At 62.2% G+C, this 19279-nt stretch overlaps 1 protein-coding gene across 1 annotated transcript; it reads left to right on the top strand.

Moving 5' to 3' along the window:
• The first annotated feature begins 7010 nt into the window (after window positions 1-7010).
• On the top strand, window positions 7011-17197 carry LOC139171688 (glycine receptor subunit alpha-4-like). The gene is made up of 9 exons (XM_070760127.1): window positions 7011-7239; window positions 8909-9039; window positions 9915-9982; window positions 10234-10457; window positions 10555-10637; window positions 11105-11245; window positions 12120-12334; window positions 15095-15244; window positions 16722-17197. Exons 1-9 carry the CDS (start codon window positions 7175-7177, stop codon window positions 16998-17000), a joined length of 1356 nt encoding a protein of 451 aa, XP_070616228.1. The 5' UTR covers window positions 7011-7174; the 3' UTR covers window positions 17001-17197.
• Window positions 17198-19279: the final 2082 nt, after the last annotated feature.

The following is a 19279-nucleotide window of genomic DNA, read 5'->3' as shown; positions in this document are numbered from 1 at the left end:
GGGGCTCCACACAGAGGTTCCTTGTGGAGGGAGCCCCCCCCCCTGCAAACTCTGATAACTGCTCTTCCCTTTGGCCTTTCTACGGCTGATCTTTTTCGGGGGCCCTCCCTCCCTCCCTGCCTCCCTCCCTGCCTCCCTCCCTGCCTCCCTATAGCCACCATGAAGACCTGGGGGCCCACGAGTCAACACCTGGCACTGTATGGGTGGCACCTCCGTGTGGGATCAAGGGCTGCCCTATATCAATGGAGTTTCTTCTAAATACGGGGTTTCATTTCGTTTAGGCTGTTTGACTTCTTTTTTATTGCTTTGTATCTATTTGTATATTCTATTTATATTATTATTGTAAGCTGCCCTGAGTCCTTCGGGATTGGGGGGCACAGAAGTCCAATCAATCAATCAGTCAGCCAGGAAGGAAGGAAGGAAGGTTTGGGGGCAGGCAAAGGCTCCCCAGGCCGGGCCTTGGATGCCATGTGGGAGCCCCCATTTCCTGTGGCCTTCAGAGATGCCACTCTGCCTTCTCTTTGCAGGCAGCCCCCCTCCTGCCCCCCCCAAGTGAAGGAGGCAAAAGCAAGGAGGGGAAGTGGCAAAGGAAAGTCGCTTCGAAGCTGTTGAGGCAGGGGGGCAGAGCTGGCACGAAGCCAGGTGGGTGACCCGGGGCCAAGTACCCCCCCCCACCGCAAGTCCCACCCTAGGAAGCAGGCAAAGGAGCCACTTCAGACGCCCTTGGGGGCGGGCGGCCGGGGAGCACAGTTGTTGTTAGTTGCAAAGTCGGATCAGCCAATAATTTTAACTTTTCGACAACTTTAAAGGTTTAAAAAACCCTTCTTTGAAATGCCAGCAGTTTGTGCTAAGAGGTCAGCTAATGGTGAACGTGGGTCCAAAGGTTTCTTCCAAGGATGCTTCCAGACTGCCGCGATCTCCTGGTGGCGCCTTTCCCGCGGCTGACCCGCCTTGGCCGAGAACGGGGGCCGTCAGAATCCAAGCTCAGGGCTCGCAAGGCCAAAACGGGCTGTCCGGGGGGTGGGAGGAGTAGGCTGCAGACCCGGCGGACGTTGGGCGGCAGGCCCCTTCCTTTTCCTCCCGGGTGTAACTCTTGCTCCAAGGATGCGGCCGCCCTCCTTGCCTTCCGCCCCCCACAGTTCTCGCCGCCGGCTCGTCCCTTTGCCTCTGCAGGGGAACCTGCCCCATCCCCGGCTCCCCTCTCCTCTCCCGGCGGCGACTCTCCTCGGGCCCTTCGTCGAGGTCGGGCTTCCGATCTGCCGCCGACAGGGGGCAGCAGCGGCCGCCGCGCAGAACCAGGTGCTGTTTATGGCGCGGGGGGGGGGGGGTGTCTCCAACTTGGCAATTTTAGGCCTGGGGGACCTCAATTCCCGGAGGATTCTGGGAGTTGAAGTCCTGCGGGCTTAAAGTGGCCAAGGGTGGCGGCCCCCGCTATAGAGGGCCGCGTGGGTGCTGCTGCTGCAGGGACTCCTGGGCTGCGGTGTCCCGTCGGGGGGGGGGAGAAAAAGGCAGCCCCCTCCTCACTCCGCCGCGAGGCAGGGAAATGGCAGGCCGCCCGCGCTCCCCCGACGGCGCCAAGTCCAGAGGGCTCCGGCTGCACCCGCCCCCTCTCACCAGTGCCCCCTCCCCCCCTCCTCGCCTTCTGCAAGAGTCTCAAGACTCGTTTACGCCGCCAGTCTTGGGGTCATTAGATCTTAGGCCCCTGGGCAAAGAAAGCGTAGTGGGCTTGTTTGATGCACCACCGCCAGCACTCCAGAAAAAGGGGGCAGCTTGTGGGTCAGTGGAAGAAAGGGGCTCCTTCAGGGGGCAGCACATTTATACCTTGCCTGGATGGGGGGGAGGGGCGGCTGATGGTCCTTCAATTGAAGGCTGAGCTTGGTGAACAGTGGAGGGGGGATGGGTGGTTGAGGTGCCCTCCTTTCCCTCCAGGCTCCAGATGGCGTGAAAACCACACACACACACACACAAAACACACAAAGCTTTTCCATTGCCTCCTCGGGGAGCCCCTCCCACCGCTGGACACATTTATTTATTTATTTATTTATTACTTAGATTTGTATGCCGCCCCTCTCCGAAGACATGGGGGGGAGGGGGGAGAGAGAAGCCAAGAGGAATGGAGGGGGGGTTGAGGAAGAGGGACCTGTTTCAACCGCAGCCCTGGAGACCCCCCTCCCCTCCTGGGGGTTCCTGGGGGCTTTTGGGTTGCCATGGCCTTCAGACTCCCCCTGCCAAGCAGCCCTGAGAGGCACCTTCGCTGCGGGGGGGGGTACCTGAAATAGAGGGAGGGGGGCAGAGGGACCAGGCTCCCTCCACACTTCCCTGGACAGTGAGCCTGCCCCCCCCCTCCGGCTTATAGTCTGTCAGAATGGATGGTATCCAATCAATCAGGTGACCAGTGGCAGCAGCTGGATTCACATGACAATCTGCAGCTGGAAGAAGGTTGCGTGATTTACTGCCCTGCACTCAAGGGCCGCGCTGGGCCTCGGGTCAGGGGAGGGGTCCTTCTTTTGGGGGGAAACGGCACCCAGGCAGGGAAGCAGCCATTCGGCCCACCACCTTCATCCTGTTGTGTGTGCAGGTAAATTTATTTCAATATTTATTTATTTATAGGACTTTTATGCCGCCCCTCTCCGGCATAACATCCTAATCCAATGAATTAAATTTAAGATCTAAAACCCTAAATATCATTAAAAACAATCAACTGTCTCTCCACACATTCATTGGTCAGGGGGAGAGGATCTAAGGCCTCCAAGCCTTTCAACATAAGTGAATCTTAAGACTCTTGCGAGGAGGGTGGGGGCAGTGCGAATCTCCAGGGGGAGCTGATTCCAGAGGGAAGGGGCCACCACAGACAAGGCTCTTCCCCTAGGCCCTGCCAAACGACATTATCTAGTTGACGGGACCTGGAGAAGGCCGACCCTGTGGGACCTGACCGGTTGCTGGGATTCATGCGGTAGGGGGCGGTCCCACAGGTATTCTGGCCCGATGCCATGTAGAGCTTCACATAACCTCGGACCTCGGAGTCGACCTCTGACCCTCCTCACTAACATGGTGCCGCCCACTCCCAGCCCCTCCAGTCAGCCCAGAAGGATACCCTGGCCGGTGGTATTGAAAGCCACTGAGAGGTCCAGGAGCACAAGGACAGAGGATAAACCCGTCCCAGCCCCCGCCCCCCCGAGACCATCCATCAGCGCGACCAGAGCGGTTTCCGTGCTTCAGCCGGGCCTGAATCCTGACTGCCGAGGGCCCAGGTGACCCCCGTCTTCCGTTCCCCTTGTCCCAGGACCCCTGTGGCTTCACACAAACGCAGGGCTCACGAGAGACCGTCTGACCTCAAGGGGACCTGATTTCTCCAGCACACAGGGAGGGGCCACAGGGAGCCCTCGCTAGGACAGTCCCAGCCCCCCTCCGTCCAAAGGGAGCTTGCCCGCTCCTCTTCCGGCCAGCGGGCGTCTCATCATCTCAAGCTGGAGGGCCAGGCGCTCCTTGGTTGGGGCCTCTGCAGTTAAGGCAACCTCGGGCAAAAGCCGGCCCTGGTCAGCAGCCAGCCCACCGGAGGATTCAGCCAGCCCGGTGGATGCAGACTTCCTGGAGTTCCTTTGAGTGGCCAGTCGGGGGGGGGGCTTTCTCCTCATGGCCCAGGCAGGCCTTTCCGAACACGGGTGTGGGGGGGCTCTAGTTCAGCCCACTGCCTCCTCCGGTTCCCAGGCTTCTCCTCTCGTGTCCAAGGGGGCAGATGGGAGGAGGAGACCTGCCTGGGCTGGAGATGACCTGGGTGGATCCTTTGGCCGGAGAGGCCGGCAGAGATGCTCGGCCCTCCGGGGATCTGGGTTTTCCTTGAGGATGTTTTGCTCCTTCGGCCCTTCTGTTCCCCACCGTCCAGTCAGGGGTTGAAAAGGTTCCTCAGATGAGATTGGGACCGGGAGGCGGGAGGGAGCCGAGGCCCAAGGGAGATGCTCGGGAGAGCCTTCTTCCGACCACTCCCCTGCCTCCCTTCGGGCCCCGTCCATCCCTCCAGGGCAGCCAGGGGAGGCTCCGGGCGGGGCCGGAAGATTCGGAGGCCTCCCAGCAAAGCTCCACATGGGCAGAAGCCTCTGCGGTGCCCGTCTTTGAGGGCAGCTGCTCCTGCCCACTTGGCTCCGGCCCCATTTGACTGTTTCTGGCTCACTGGAGCCTGCAGGCCATTCCCACCGAAGCCACCCGAGTATTTTTAGCTCCAAACGGAGGGCAGAGCGAACGTGTCCTGTTGTTGGCCCAGACGGCCTCTCCACACGGGGATCGTAAGACCCAAAGGTCCTTTTGTGAGAGGCGGCTGAACTTTCTTTGAAGGCCCTTTGCTTCCCACCCAAGAAGCCTCTGAGGAAGTTCTGAGAAGAGAAGGGAAAGCCAAGTCCAGCGGCCTCTTGAAAAAGCCCCTTTGGGGCAACCATGGCCGGGAGGACAGAGGCCCCCTGTGGACTCAGTGGTGCTTTGAAGGCCTGAGCTCCATCTGGACGGCGTTGAGCTCCAGGCAGCAGCTGGGCCAGAGGGGCTTCTGCAGGTAATCATGAAGAAATGCGCCCCCTCATCCACAGGGTCCTGGAGGGGCTGCCCTGGTTGGGCTTCCAGACTGAAGACCGACAGGGGGCCAGATGCTGGGAAAAGAGGCGCACGGGGCAGCCGGTAGTGGCCAGGGAGTCTCGAGACAAAGTCCAGCCTCGCCTTGCAACCCAGCAGGCTCCCAAAGAGGCCTTGCTCTGAGAAGACACACGAGGCCTCTTCTGGGGCGGGGGCCCTCAGTGCAGCCACAGGCCTACGCCCCAGGGACCCAGAAGGGCGCGCAGGGAGAGACTTCCGCCGGCAAAGGATTGCCCACCAGGAGGAGGGGGGGCAGAAGCAGCAGAGCGGCTGCCTTCCTGGGCCGGTCAGCTGCTTTCCCAACCCCGGGTGGCTCAGACTCTCCTGATGGGGGGGGGGTGCAGTCTGTAGCTGGGCAGCACTGAGCAAGGAGGACGCCCGGCCTGGGCTGGTCTCTCTGGCGGAGGAACCGGTGGGCATCGCTCTGTGGCAGCTGGACGGCCAGGTTCCTGCCCAGGTGCCACCCACGGAGGCCTCTCCTGCTGTGGGATGGTGCCCTCCCCCTCGGAAGAAGAGGGCGTTTTCTAGCCGGAAGGAAGTGGCGGTGGGAGGTGGACAGAGCGTCTGTCTCCCCCATTGCTACCAACCACGGGGCCACAATCCACAGTGGGGCCCTTCTGGGAAGTCCAGCGCCTGAGCCCTTTTAAGCCAATTCCCGTCAAGGTGGCAACTCCTTTGTCCAGTCAAATGAAGAGGATGGGATCCAAGGACGAGGGGGGCTTCTACCAGCAGCTCCCTCCCAGGAGTGTCCACCTGCGGAAGGCTGATGGCCGGTGAGGGTGGGGCAGAGGTGCGCTTCTCCTCTGGCCCTTTTTTCAGCCATGAGGGGCGGCCGAAGAGGAGCGGCTGCGGTGGCTGGGCGGTGCAGGGCAAGTGGAGGGGCCAGAGCGCTGGGCAGCTGTCCCCTTCAGCACCCCCTTCTGCTGGGCTGGAAGGGCACCAAGGGGCCCAGGGCTGCAGGTGGCCCACTGGCACCACTGTCTCCTTGGGCTGGTCCACCTCCCAGGTGACAAACGGTTGTCCTGCTGCCATGGGCTAATTTTAGCCTTGCAGTGGGAACAAACAGCACTGCAACCTTTTTTGGAATTCACCTGAACGGTTGCAAGGGCTCCGGCCTCTCTTCGGAGTCCCTGGTGGCTTGGGAGCGGTTTTCCCTTGGCCTCCCTGCAGAACTGAAGGATGGGGGGGCAGAGGGTCCAGATGGGGGGGGGGACGATGACAGGTGTGCGTTTTGCCTCTCCAGCCCTGCATGTTCCCAATGGCCCAGCCACCTTCTGCCCACTGAGCAGGACCCTGCCCTCCTTCGCCTTCATTTCTGCAGACCTTGAGGTCTCCCGCCCTTAAGCGGCGATATTGGGGCTGTAATCCTCAAGTTGCCTTGCGCTTCTCTCCCTGGGGGTGGGGTGGGGGGCGGATGCTCTCTAAGGGGGGGGGGTGTTTCCCCGCTCGCTTCTCCCTCCACCTTCACCCATTAGCTGCATCACAGTAGCCTCAGGGCAGGCAGGGTATTTCGGCCCAGTAATTTTAACCTGCCAGAGCTCTGCCTCACACACACCCCCTCCATGCAAATGGCTCAGCCGCCCCAAAACTGCACAGGCTGAAAATCAGCTTCCTTCAGATAGCTGGACGCTATGAAAATGTTACTCCCCGCTGGGAGGGTCACGGCAGAGTCCTCCAGCTTGGTAGGTCACTATCTCTTGGTTCTGGCCTTCAAACGTGGCCACTTCAAGGCTTGTGGCCTTCAGCTGCCAGGTTTTCTTGCCACGTGTGAAGATCTATGAATCACAGCAGTGTCCAATCTGAAGGAGCCAATGAGTAACGTGTGGACACGGCACTGAAAGTGACCCAGTGAAGGGAGTTCTGGACTCGGTTTTGGCAGTGAAAAGGGAGCGCCCCCACCTCACCACCCCGTGAGACGGTCCGTCCACCACCCGGTCAAAAGCAGCCCATGGAAAGCGAGGAGAAGCCTTCGGTCTAGCCGAGAAATCTTTCCATCCACTCCGCGGGGGACGCGTAGGTGAGTCCCTTAGTCAGGCGAGAGGCCGGGGATGCCGCGCCGGTCTCGGGAGGTGAACCGGGACCTTCGCCACCGCGGCAGTTGCGCCGTCTCCCTCGCCTTCCGGGCGGAAAGGAGGCGGGCGCCCAGCGGGCGAGGGGCTGCAGGGAGCCTCGCCCTCCCGGATCCCCTTCGGGCCCGCCAAGAAGGGTCGCTGCGGACGCGGCTCGCCGCTCCGTGGCTTGCCGTCCAGGCTGCGCGCCCGCCAAGAAGCTCGCCAGGCGCGGCTCCCGGAAGGAGGCGGCCAGGCCGTCGGGGCTGTCCTACGCCTGGCTGGGCAGCGTCGTCCCCCTCCCGGCTGGAGGCGGGCAGAAGCGAACCAAGCGTCTCGGGCTCCGGCAAGGCCGGCTTAGGCGAAGTCCTGACGCCTCGGCTCGCCGCCCACCCCCGCGCGGAAGAATAGCGGCGGGACATGCCCGCGCGTCCCCCCGGACTGGAGAGCGTCGCGAGCCCCCGGGATTCCCGGCCCCGCCAGCATCGCCGCCCGCCCGCCTCGGCCTCATGAGGCTGCCCCGGGTCCTCGGGCGGAGCGGGCACCTCCTCCTCCTGCAGGGTGCTCTCCTGGGGTGAGTGGCGCGAGGAGGGGGTCTCTCTCGGCGGGGAGGGGGGCCGGCTGGGGTGCTGCACGTGCGGCGCGGGCGCTTCCTTCCCGAGGCTGGGACCGGTTCGCTCTCCGCCTGGCCCCAGCCCTCCCCGCCTTGCTTCCCCCGAGCACCCGAGAAGTTCCGAGGGGCCCTTCGGGGAAACTCGCGCGCGACGGGGTCCGGCTCCCTCCGGGGCTGCCCCGCAACGGCGCTGCGGAGTTTCCCGGGGCGAAGGAGCCGCTCCGAAAAGCCGGGCTGCCCTTCCCCTCCTCCTCGGCTGGTTTCCCCGCCCTCCCTTCCCCTCCCGGCTTCGCGACTGGCCTCTTTGCTCCCAACTTGGTTCCTTGCTTTTCTTCGGAAAGTCTCTTTGGATGAAGCCGGCGGTGCGCGGGTCGCGTGAGCCTTTGTCTCCAGGCTGAACTGGTGAATGGGCGCCCCGGTTTGGCCCCCGAAGCCGAAGAGCCGCCCCCCTTTTCTAGCCGGGGTGCCCGCTTTCTTCCTCTGCGGGCAGGAGCTCCGACCCAGCTGGGCTGGCTCAGTTCTGGGCAGATCCGTGGCTTTTGTGCTTGTGCTGACCGGCTTGGCTCCTCTCTGCAGGGCTGCGCGTGCGGTGGGGAAACTTTCCCTGCTCTTCTCCTCCGTATTTGAACAGGCAGCGTTTCCTTTTCAGAGGTCCAGGTCAATTGTCCGGGATTACACCGTGGGGGCAGATCAGCCTTAGGAGAAGTGACTCAGGTCTCCTAAAACTGCTGGGGGAAAACCAAGTCAGAATTTATGGAGGGGGGGGGTTGGACTTGGAGGGAGAAAAAGGGGCCTGAGAGGAAGTGAGGAGAGATCTGCCTGTGAAACTAGGGGGGCGCCCTGAGGTGATGCTTTGCCTGGGCAGTGGGGCGGGGGGAGACAAGACATCCCTGCAACCCCACAGGAAAAGGGGGCCTCCGTGCGCTGCGGAAGGCTCCGAGGGCCTGGTGTGGGATGGCAGAAGAGTTGCCAGGACTGCAGCTCTTGGGGCAAGAGAAGAAAGCTGACGCCATTTCATCGGCAGCTCCTGATAGGCTTCAGCCGTCTGTTGAGTGGCAGTTTGGTTGAAGCGTTTTGACTCGCCAAGCTCTGCCCTCTGAATTCCGGGCAGATTCCTTGAGAGGGAGTCTTGCAGCTGTTTCTCCAGGAAGGCCGAAGCAAGGGTCTCCATGCCACCCAGGTGCTGGGCCCACAAGGCCTCACCCACTGGCCCGGGGCCTCCCCGGGGGCCTGCTTTTTGGCACAGCGTCCTGTATTTCCTCTGCTCGGGCTAAACGATGCTGCAACCCAACGTGGTGCCCGTGGCAGCCTTTATGACCCCAAAACCTCAGCTCCGGGAGTGGAGGTGGGGGGCTGGGGGCAAACACTGTGCCTGTGCCTGCTCCCCCTCCGGCTCCGCCTCCGGATCTGCCTCCCTAGCAGGTGACCCCTGCTGAAAGCCAAGACCCCTCTGGGTGCCGCAAAAGGTGAGGTCAGCCCCAACTGGGAGAGACCTAAAGTCCGACCTTCGCAGGGGGCACTCTCAAATACATGGATCAGCTCACCCAGGGTGTCCTGCTTGGGGGGGGTGTCCCCTGTGAAGAAGGGATGTGTGACTCACGCCGGCTCTATTCTCCCCCCCAACCCCCAGATTTGTGTCAGGAAAAGAAGCCCCCTCGGCCCTGCAGAGCCTCCCCCAGCAGATGTCTCCCTCCGACTTCCTAGACAAGCTGATGGGCCGGACGTCCGGCTATGATGCTCGCATCAGGCCCAACTTCAAAGGTAACGTATGAGCCGCTGCAAGACAACCTGGATTCCTCTGGGCAGCAGTGAAGCGAGAGCCTGGCCTGAGGTGGGGGGGTCTCCAGCCTGCAGAGGGCTTGTGGCTTCGGCACAGGCCACCCCAAGAGCCAGCAGGGCCAGAGGTGCCTCGGACGAGGGCACCAAGGCTTCCTGGCTGCCTTGCTCCCCTCGGAAAAGGGAAAGGCAGCAGGAAGCCCCTCTCGGGGAAGCTCCCAGGGGCCCTCTTGGGCTTCCCTGAACCCCTAATCAGACCCCCTCCCAAACACCTGACCTTCCCTCCGCCCCCTGTTTCTAGGGCAGCCAAAGCAGCCAGGAGCATGGGGGCTAACACCTTCTCCTGGGAGTGGGGGGGGAGGATGGGGATTTTGCAGTAGGCTTCCCCTGCCATGCCCACCAAGCCACGCCCAGAGAACCGGTAGTAAAAAAATGGATTTCACCACTGGTTGGGCTTCGCGATGCGGTTGTGGCTCCCCTGCCTGGCAGGTAGAAGGCTCCGGGCTTTGTCCCTGCCGATTCAGCCAAGAGGAAGGTCCCAAGGCCCATTTCTCCCTTCAATCCATCACTGAGCTGTGAAATTTATTCCCACAAAATGGAGGGTGGGGTGGCTTCATGGGGGGATAAATTCACGGATGGCTGTTGGAAGAGACGGGGTGGGGGTGGGGTCTGTGCAGGGCAGGGCTGCTCTAGCGGGAGCTCCTCCTTCTGGGTCCAGCCCCGGTTGGGCAGGTGGGGCAGAGGTCTTTGGTCTCCCTCGCCCCCTGCACCGCGAGGGTCCTCCGCCCAATCCAGCCAAATGGCTCTCCTCTGAGCGGGACCCCTCACCAGACCTCCACCGCCCTTTCTTTTCCTCCCAGGCCCTCCGGTCAACGTGACCTGCAACATCTTCATCAACAGCTTTGGTTCGGTCACAGAAACGACCATGGTGAGGCTGAGCCCCCCTCCTCCCTGAGCCCGGCTGGACCCCCTTGCAGGGCTGGGAGGGGCCCAGCGGGCAGGCTCCAGCGCTCCCCGACCCCTATGTTCCAGGAGAGCAGTTGGAGGGTCGGGGGAGCAAGAGGGACCGGAGAGCCCAAGGGCTGGGCCCCCCTCCACTCCGTGCCCCCCCCCCGGCCAGGCCCCCCTCCTCTGCTGCAGGCCGTGTCCCGCGACGGCTTCTCGGGGCTTCTCTTCCAGGATTACCGGGTCAACGTCTTCCTTCGGCAGCACTGGAATGACCCCCGCCTGACCTACTGGGAATACCCCGATGACTCTCTGGACCTGGACCCCTCCATGCTGGACTCCATCTGGAAGCCAGACCTCTTCTTTGCCAATGAGAAGGGGGCCAACTTCCACGAGGTCACGACCGACAACAAGCTCCTGCGCATTTTCAGGAATGGGGGTGTGCTGTATAGCATCAGGTATTGGCTTCAGCCATGCCCGGTCCAGCAGCCTCCATGCCCACGAATCATGGCTCAGCATGGTCCTGCTTCACTCTGCCCCCTCTCTTCCCCACAGGCTGACCCTCATCCTCTCCTGCCCCATGGATCTGAAGAACTTCCCTATGGACACCCAGACGTGCTCCATGCAGCTGGAGAGCTGTAGGTACTTTTATTTAACCGTCACCTCAACAGGTTCCTTGCTCATAAGAGCCATGGGGCCTGCACTTAGTCGTAGGTACAAGGGGGAGTAGGCTGGACTTGCCCAATAGGCTGAGCTTCATTCATCTCGGACCCTCTTGTCGGCTTAACCATTCCATGGGTGGCAGGCGTATAATCCAGGGCATGGCTCAGACTCAGAGCCTGGGTGGAAGCTATAGGGCAGCGAGATGGGGGACCCCAAACGTTCCCGATGGCTCCGTAAGGAAGGTCCCAGAGGGAGGTGGAGCTCGGGGCCGGGGGCACATCCGAGTACCTGAGCGATGGAGCGTCCCTCTACGTTGGAGGAGCAGCGAAAGGTGGAGAGGGGGCAAGGGAGGGTCCAGCTGTACGCGGAGTGGTGGGTGGCCCCGCTCTGCCTCCCCCTCCCCGCGGGGTCCTCGTGCTGCCTGTCTCCCCTTGCCTTGCAGTCGGCTACACCATGAATGACCTGATCTTTGAGTGGGAGAAGGAGCAGGAGGCCGTGCAGGTGGCCGAAGCCTTGACGCTGCCTCAGTTTATTCTGCGGGATGAGAAAGATCTGGGCTATTGCACCAAATCCTACAACACAGGTGACCAGTCCTGCCTGGCGGGGGGGGGGAGCTCAGCGCTTCTTCTCCTCCTCCCAGCGCTCAAAAGGCCCCGTTGGCAGAGGCTGCCCTGAAAACTACTAGGACGCCCTCCTCCCTCCCTCCCTCCCTCCCTCCCTCCCTCCCTCCCTCTCTCCCTCCCTCCCTCCCTCCCTCTCTCCCTCCCTCCCTCTCTCCCTCCCTCCCTCTCTCCCTCCCTCCCTCCCTCTCTCCCTCCATCCTGCCATTCATTCATTCACTGTCGGACTCTATCACAACTCTAGGCAACCTGGGGTATAAAACAAGGGCAGGAAAGAAACACTCACAAAAGCAGAAAACGGCTCCTGACAGACCAAACGCCCCATACGAAGTCCAAGGCCTGGGGGGAGAGCCGGCTTTTCCCGACCCATTGAAGTGAAGCCGCGCCATCATCTGCCAAGCAGAGCCTGGGGGGGCCATTAGCCTTCACGGAGGGCCATTGCCACCCCACGCTGCCCTGGGATTGTGGCTGGGCCCTCCACCCCAGGGGGTGTTATCAGCCCCCAGACCCAGTTCTCCGGCCTCAGGGAGGAGCCCAGGGAGCTGGAGAACGGAGCCCCTCCCTCCCTCCGCTTCTCTCTCTCGTGGCCGGGGCAGAACTGGGCGTCCCTTGCTCCCACCAAACCCCAATCCTGCGCCAGAGCCGGTACCTTCTCCCCCTCCGAAGCCACAACTAACTTGCCCAGCCGCTCTGCCAGAGAGTCCGTTGCTTGGACCCACCTGCCCCCTCGCCTCTCGCTCCCCTCCCTTGCCCCACCTCAGCCCCCCCTCTGGGAAAGGGGCCCACGGGAGACAGGGGCTCAGCTGTGGCTCACCCCGTTCTCTTCCTTCTCCCCAGGGCAGTTCACCTGCATCGAAGTGAAGTTCCACCTGGAGAGGCAGATGGGCTACTATCTGATCCAGATGTACATCCCAAGCCTGCTGATTGTCATCCTCTCCTGGGTCTCCTTTTGGATCAACATGGATGCTGCACCGGCCCGCGTGGGGCTGGGCATCACCACGGTGCTGACCATGACCACCCAGAGCGCAGGGTCTCGGGCCTCCTTGCCTAAGGTCAGGGCTCACGGCGGGGAATCCCGGAGCCCCTTCCCAGCGCCCCTCGAGTCTGTTGGCTTCCCCTGCCTGTCGTGGCCTTCCTAGGCTCCACTGGCCCCTGGGGCTGCTTCCAGCTGTTCCCTCCGACCACAGCACAGCACCGTGGGAGACCCACCATCCCTGAGCTTGTGATTCTCTGACCCGCTTCCTTTCGGAAAGGGCTTCCCTGGTCAGGGCAGAGACAGCCTGCCCTGCCCCACTACGTGACCTCCGTGCGAGCCAGGAGAGGTAGGCACACCCGCCCCGTGTCCAGGGGCTCCCGCGAAGAGCCAGGGGTCTCCGATGAGCCCTCTGCGCATCTCCAAGAGCCTCTCATTTGGCTCCAGACCAGGAGCCTCCAAAGGTAGAACCGTACTTGAACGGAATGGCCCCTGGAAGTGACCCCTCCTCTTTGCGCTGCACGCATGGACGCCGGGCACTGCAATGCCTCTTGCGCCTCGTAAGGGCGGCAGCACCCAGGAAGCGCTTCGGGGTGGGGGAAACGGGTGCAGGCCAGGCTCAGATGCAGGAATCTTAGGACCACCCAAAAGGGGAGAAAAACGGCCCCGCCTGGACCTGAGCTTGCAGAGAGGGGTCCAGCTCCTCCCTCCTCTTCTGGCATCTGCCTCCCATCTGTTCCGGCTATTTATATTTCTAAGGGAAAAGCCACTGGGAAGCGGCACCTTTGGCAGGTGGCCAAGGGGTCTTACGGAGGAAAATCAGAGGCCAGCTGGTGCGAGGGGGGGCTGGGAGGGAAGCCACAAGGGCCTGGAGTCTCCGCAGCGTTTGGGGACAGAGGAACCAAAGAAGAGGGTTGGGAGCGACTCCTGGTCCATCTCGAGACCCTCCTGGACTAACGGCTGCCCAATCTCGGGGCTCCCGCAGGCCTTTCCTGACCCCTCGATCCTTCCTCAAGCCCTCCAGTGATGGAGCGTCCTCCCTGTCGGGAAGGGTCTCCTTAGTTCTGGCTCCCATTTCTCCTCTCGTTTCTGTTGCTTCTTGTCCTGCCTTAGAAAATGCTTTGGGAAATAAGCGGAGCCACCTCGTGTCGCCCCTGCCCTTCCCCTTGTTACGACTAAACAAGGGGTCTTAGAGGTGCCAAGTTTGAAGACCCCTGCACTGGACCCAGCTCCTGCAATTGCCCCCCGATCGTCTTTCACGCTGTTCTCTGCATTGTGTCTACAGCCTCAGTGCCTTCCTCACACTGAAAACAACGCAGCGCAAAGCATCGATAGGGCGTTAGGTGACTTTCCTGCCGTCCCTGCGTTAATGCAGCTGCAGCGCTGTCGGGCTTATATTTAAGGGGCTCCCCCCCCACAGGCATCTCCTATTCCATGTTGACAGCTCTTGCCTGAATGTAATACCCCCTTTTCTCTCCCCTGGACCTTGGACCTATCTTCTGAGGGGCTGCCTGTTGCTGCCAGATGGGTGTTGGTGCAAATGTGGAACCGAACGGAATAACAGAGTTGGACGGGACATTGGAGGTCCTCTAGTCCAACCCCTTGCTCAGACAGGAAACGCGGCACCAGTGGTGCAGACACATAGTTCTCCAGCATCTTCTTAAAAACTCCAGTGTTGGAGCATTCACAGCTTCTGGAGGCAAGTGGTCCCACCGACCAATTGTTCCTGCTAGGAGGCGTCTTTGTTCTAGGTCACTTTTCTCCTGGATGAATTTCCAGTCCTGCCTTCTGCTGTGGTGGAGAGTAGCTGGGCTCCCTCTTCTCTGTGGGCAACGCCTGAGAGATTGGCGCCCTGCTCTCGCGTCTCCCCTGGCCCTTCTTTCGCCAGACCAGCCACACGCACTTCCTGCAGCCGTTCCTCATGGGCCTTATGCTCGAGTCCCCTAGCCACCTTTGCTCTCTGCACTCTTTCTGGAGTCTCAACATCCCTTTTATCTCATATCAAAGGCGGATGCCGTATTCCAGGTGTGGCCTCACCAAGGCATTAAAAAAGTGGTACTGATCATGTGACCTGGAGTCCATTCCTCTGCTAATGCAGCCTAGAACTGGGTTGTCTTTTTCGGCAGCAGCAGCAGCAGCGCACGGCTGGCTCCTATTCAAGTGATCGTCCAGTAGGATTCCAAGAGCCCTCAGACAGTCACTACTACTGAGTCAGGGGCCACCCATAGCGGGGCTGTGTATTTCGTTTTCTTGCCTAAATGTAGGACCTCACTTTTTTCGCAATTAAATCCTGCTAGTTAGTGTCCAAGTCCGTCCAGATCCTTCTGTAGCTGGAGCCTCCCTTCGGGGGTGTTGGCTGTTCCTGCAGATTTGATGAGCTCCCCAAGTGTCCCCTCCCCCAAAGGGTTTGGGAAGACATGGAAGAGTGCTGGGCCTAAGACAGAACCGTGGGGTGCCCCACTACATGCTTCCCTCCGCCTAGAGCCGGCTCCATTGCGAAACCACAGTGGGGAAGAGAGGGCGCTGTCCCCCACTCGGGGGTGCTGAACCTGGAGACCCGGCAGTGGGAAGGGGGGGCGTGCCTGCGCCTGGCAAGAGAGGACAAAGCCCTGCAAAACATTCACCTGCCTGGCATGAGGGAGGGGTCGTGCCTTGCTGGGCCCAATGCTTTAGAAAGTCCCTGGGGCTTTCTGGGGGCGGGGGGGGGGCTGCAGCACAAGCACGGTGGCCAAGAAAAACGGGGAGTCAGAACTACTGGCAGCAGCGCTGCTGTTGGGGAGGGGGCGGCTGAGACGACCACCCGGGAGCCACTGGCCCACGATGCCCATCCCCTCGGCAGGTCTCCTACGTCAAGGCCATCGACATCTGGATGGCCGTCTGCCTGCTCTTCGTCTTCGCTGCCCTCCTGGAATACGCGGCGGTCAACTTCGTCTCACGCCAGCACAAGGAGATCCTGCGCCTGCGGCGGAGCCAACGGCGGCAGCGGATGGTGAGCAAGAGGTGGGGGCGGGCTTCTGGGGGGAGCCAAAAGGCCCAGTGCTCCCCCTGTGCCACCCCCGAGGCTGGTTGGGAGGGAGGGGAGAAGCAAGGCGAGCCCCCATCCTCAGCCCCCCACCCGGGCGACTCGGAAAGAGGGGGTGCTTTGGAGGGCGTCTCTCGAAACCAGCTGCTCCTCCAGGACGCCCCCTTTTGGGCTCCCTCTTCCCTCGCCCGACCGCGTCAGTCCAGGGAGGCGGCGTGCAAGGCAGGCCCTCTGCTGGCGCCATCTGGGGAGGCGAGGGGGCAGCCCATCTGCGCCTCTTCCCCTCCAAGGCAGCAGCTGGGCCTTTGCCAGGAGAGCGGTGCTGCCCTCTAGTGCTTGGTCACACAGCTGCAGAGTCTCCCTGCAGAAGGGGGCAAGAGGGAGTGCTGGGCAGAGCCTGGCTCCACAGAGCAGAAGATGGCAGGGGGGGAGGGGAGGACAGGGAAGACCACAGCCTTGAAAGCCGGCCTGGCAAAGGCACCAACAGATCGGAGGCTTTGCTGCCCTGGCTTGAGCATTTTGGACTCAGATAAGGGCAGTGGCCTCTCTTGCGTTTCCCGAGTGACGCTGACCCCTTCCGTTCCACCCGGGGGGGGGGAGTCGTGCAGGAACCTGTGTAGCATCTGAGCAATAAACCAGGTTCCCTCACTCAGCGTTTATTAGCAGAGCCACGTTGGTCAGGCCATCGCCACTCCGGTACGAACGTCCTCCCAGGTTAAGGTCCATCCCACATCCCCCCCCCACCAGTCCATCACGAGGACCCGTCCGAGTGCAGGGGTTTCACCGTCTTCCTCTTTTCTTCAGCTGATGCAGAACCAAAGCCGACCTTGGCTGGAAGAAAGGAATTTGGGGGGGGGGGGCTAGTGACTTTCCCTCTCACTCACTCCCCCCCCCCAATTCCCCTAATGCTGTAGTGCTTGGCAGGCCAAAGTCTCTACCTCCCCCCCCCGATGGCTTCAGCCTGACAGCCTGGGCCTGCCCCTCCCGTCCCTAATGGGGGATGCCGCCCCCTCCCAGCCCTTCCCGCCAGGTAGCCAAGATGCAGCCAGGTAGCCAAGATGCTGGTTTGTGCCTCCTGCATCCAGGGTGAAAGGAGGGGGGGCAGCCTGTGAGGGAAGTGCTGCCCAGGAGGACATGAGTTGATGCTGGGAACTGAGAGCCCCTCGCAGAGGAAATCCTTGGGCTTGGGACGTGGACATGCAGCCACGGCTGGGTCCCTGCAGTGGGGAGACAGAGCTGGAGGGGGGAGGGAGGGGCCCCGAAGGAGGGGAGGAAGGTCCGACACTGAGAGGTCAGGAGAACCAGCAGAAATGGTCCCCTGGTCACAAGGGGCAAGATGGGGGGGCGGGCAAGCAGGTACAACTGGAGTCCTGAATTGGGGGGGCACTGGCATCTTCCTTAGCCTGGCTGACAGCCCCCCTTTCTCTTCCCCTCTGCCCCCCAGGAGGAAGAGATGGTCCGCGAGAGCCGCCTCTACTTCCAGGGCTACGGGCTGGGCCATTGCTTGCAGCACCTGAAGAGTGGACCAGCCGTCGAGAGCCCCGTCTACAGCCCGCCTGCCCCGGCCCCCCACCTGCGAGAGGGGGAAAGGCTCCGGAGGCGCTACGTGGAGCGGGCCAAGCGCATCGACACCGTCTCCCGCGCCGTCTTCCCCTTCATCTTCCTGCTCTTCAATGTCCTCTACTGGGTGGTCTACAAAGTTCTCCCCCAAGCGGCCCCCTGAGCTCGGAGCAGGAAGGGCCCCTCGTGCGACCCCTCTGCCCAATGCCAGGCGGGGGAACGCGGCTGCTGACTCTGCACGGTGCTCTGGGGGGCAAAAGGGAAGCCTGGGACACAGGCCCCTGCCACGCATGACGGGGGCTGGGACGGCCGTGAGTCACGAGGAGGACCACTGGGGGGCCGCCTGCCTTCCTCGGTTTGCGCTGCGGAGGACTTGAAGGGCCGGCAGGTAAGAGAGGAGCTGGCAGCCACTCGCTCCGTCCCCCTGCCCACTGCAGGCCTCTGCTCAGCCTCCCCCCCCAGCCCCACGAGGGGAGCGCATCCCCGCAAGGCTTCCGCACTGCTCTGCAGCGATCCCCAAGGGGAGACCCCTCCTGACTGAGAGACAGCCGAAGTCGCCCCCGTGTCCAGGGAGCTTCCCCTCGGCCCAAGCCACAGATGGCCGGCTGCCCTCAATGCTTCTGGCTGCAGACCCCGATTGCCCTCCGTGTGACCCCCGGAAGCCCCCACTGCCCTTTCTCTGTTGGCAAAGCAGCCTTGGGCGCATCTGATAGACCCCCCACCCCCTGCCCCTGCCCCTGGGGAGCCTCCACCAAGCAGGGCGGAGCTCATTGGCAGGTCTCAAAGAAGCTGCCAAAATGGAGACTAAGGCCAAGGGCCACAGAAGCCACCCCCCATTTCCAGCCCTTTGCACGTTACCTAAGCAATCAGCCTGGTTCCTGGAGAAGAGAGGCCGAAACTCCTGAAGTGTGACCGTTGAGCAACAGATGGCAGTGCGGAGGGAGGGAGGGAGGGAGGGAGGGAGGGAGCGAGGAAGGAAAGAATGAAAGGAAGGAAGGAAGCTTTGAAAGACCAAAGAAGGTATTGGCAGTGGGGAGAGGGAGAGCCTCTTCTTAGTCCACTCCGGGGGACCTCAAGGGCCAGCCTGAACTCCTCCTTCCCCATCCCACTGCAGGGCCTCTACCTGAGCGGCACCCCTTTCTCCTACCCGGCTCTGCCTCAGTCTGCTGATCGGCCACGTACCCTCCCACGTGTGAGTGTGGTTTCCCCAGGCGTGGACCCTCCGGCAGCTGACCGGAGGAAGCCGTAGCCCGTCTGCCTGCAGGGCTTTTGCCAAGTAGAAAGGCCTCCCTGTTTGCAGGGACCAAGGGGGATTTTGGAAACCGTGTTTCTCTGCTTATTTCTTCTTTATAGAAATAAATTTCATTTCAACATTTTTTATTTTTCAATGGGGAAAAGGCTCCGACTGGCCCAGGGGCAGGCAGTGCCCAGGCCAGGAGCCCACTGGGAGCCCCTCACGGGCTGAGAAAACCCCAACGCCCCCCCCCCTCCTGAGGCTGGGAGCCCTTCTCTGAGACGGGCCCTTCGGGAGCTTGGAGGGCGCACGGACAGAGGCCAAGGGCAGCCCCCGCAGCTCCCTCAGTCGGTTGCTGCCACGTGGGCCAGGAAGGGCCTCAGAGCTCCCGGGGGCAACGCCTCCTTCCCGCTGCAGAGACCAGGCCAGAGTGGGACCTGGGGGGAAGGGAGGCACGGAGAGGCCTGAGCCGCCCTGCTGGCTCCTGGGAACGGCAGCTTTGACCTGGTGGCTGGCCGGCCGGGGGCCAAACACAGACCGGGCCGAGGCTGGAGAGGAGGCCGAGCGGTGGAAGGGGAAAGGCTGACCAGAGGAGACGCAGTCGCCAGCAGCCCCTCCTGGGCGCTCCCCCGCCCACCTGGCTCTGCGCTCTCCTCGCCCAGGACACCTTGGACATCAGTTCTGGAGGGTCCAGGAGGGCCAGGCTTCCCTGTTCCCCTCCTCCTGCTGCTGGGCTGATGCCCACGGTAGAGAAGGGCCCTTTGTCTTGCAGCCTTTGCCTCGGTACCAGGAAGGGCTGGGGACAGCTGGTGCCAGAGCGAGTGGCCTCCGCAGCTGAGCCTCAGTCCCCCTCCCAATGCTGGAGAGGAGCCCCCCGCCCCCGTGACCTGCCCCGCCAGGCTCCTGCCCGCCTCTTGCTCCCCCCAAAGGGGCCTGGCCTACACAGGACTGCCCGGGCTGGGGGAGCAGCAAGCCCAGGGCCCGCCCTCCCCTCCCCCTTCCCAGCAGCCTTTTTCAGCTCCCAGGCCTACGTGGCAAGCAACCCCCGACTCCCACGGCAGCCAGGACAATATTCAAAGAAGAGGAGGCAGGAGGGGCCTTTGCCTCTCACAGGGTCGCTCTTGGGGGGCGGGGGGAAAGGAGGAGGAGGCCTGGGTGGCGCAGTGCTTAGAGTGCAGCACTGCGGGTCACTTCTGTGGATCACCGGC

The sequence above is a fragment of the Erythrolamprus reginae genome, chromosome 8 (genome assembly GCF_031021105.1).
Source record: "Erythrolamprus reginae isolate rEryReg1 chromosome 8, rEryReg1.hap1, whole genome shotgun sequence".
Taxonomy (NCBI): domain Eukaryota; kingdom Metazoa; phylum Chordata; class Lepidosauria; order Squamata; family Dipsadidae; genus Erythrolamprus; species Erythrolamprus reginae.
The sequence above is the reverse complement of the archived record's forward strand: the minus strand, read 5'-3'. Positions and strand labels throughout refer to the sequence as shown.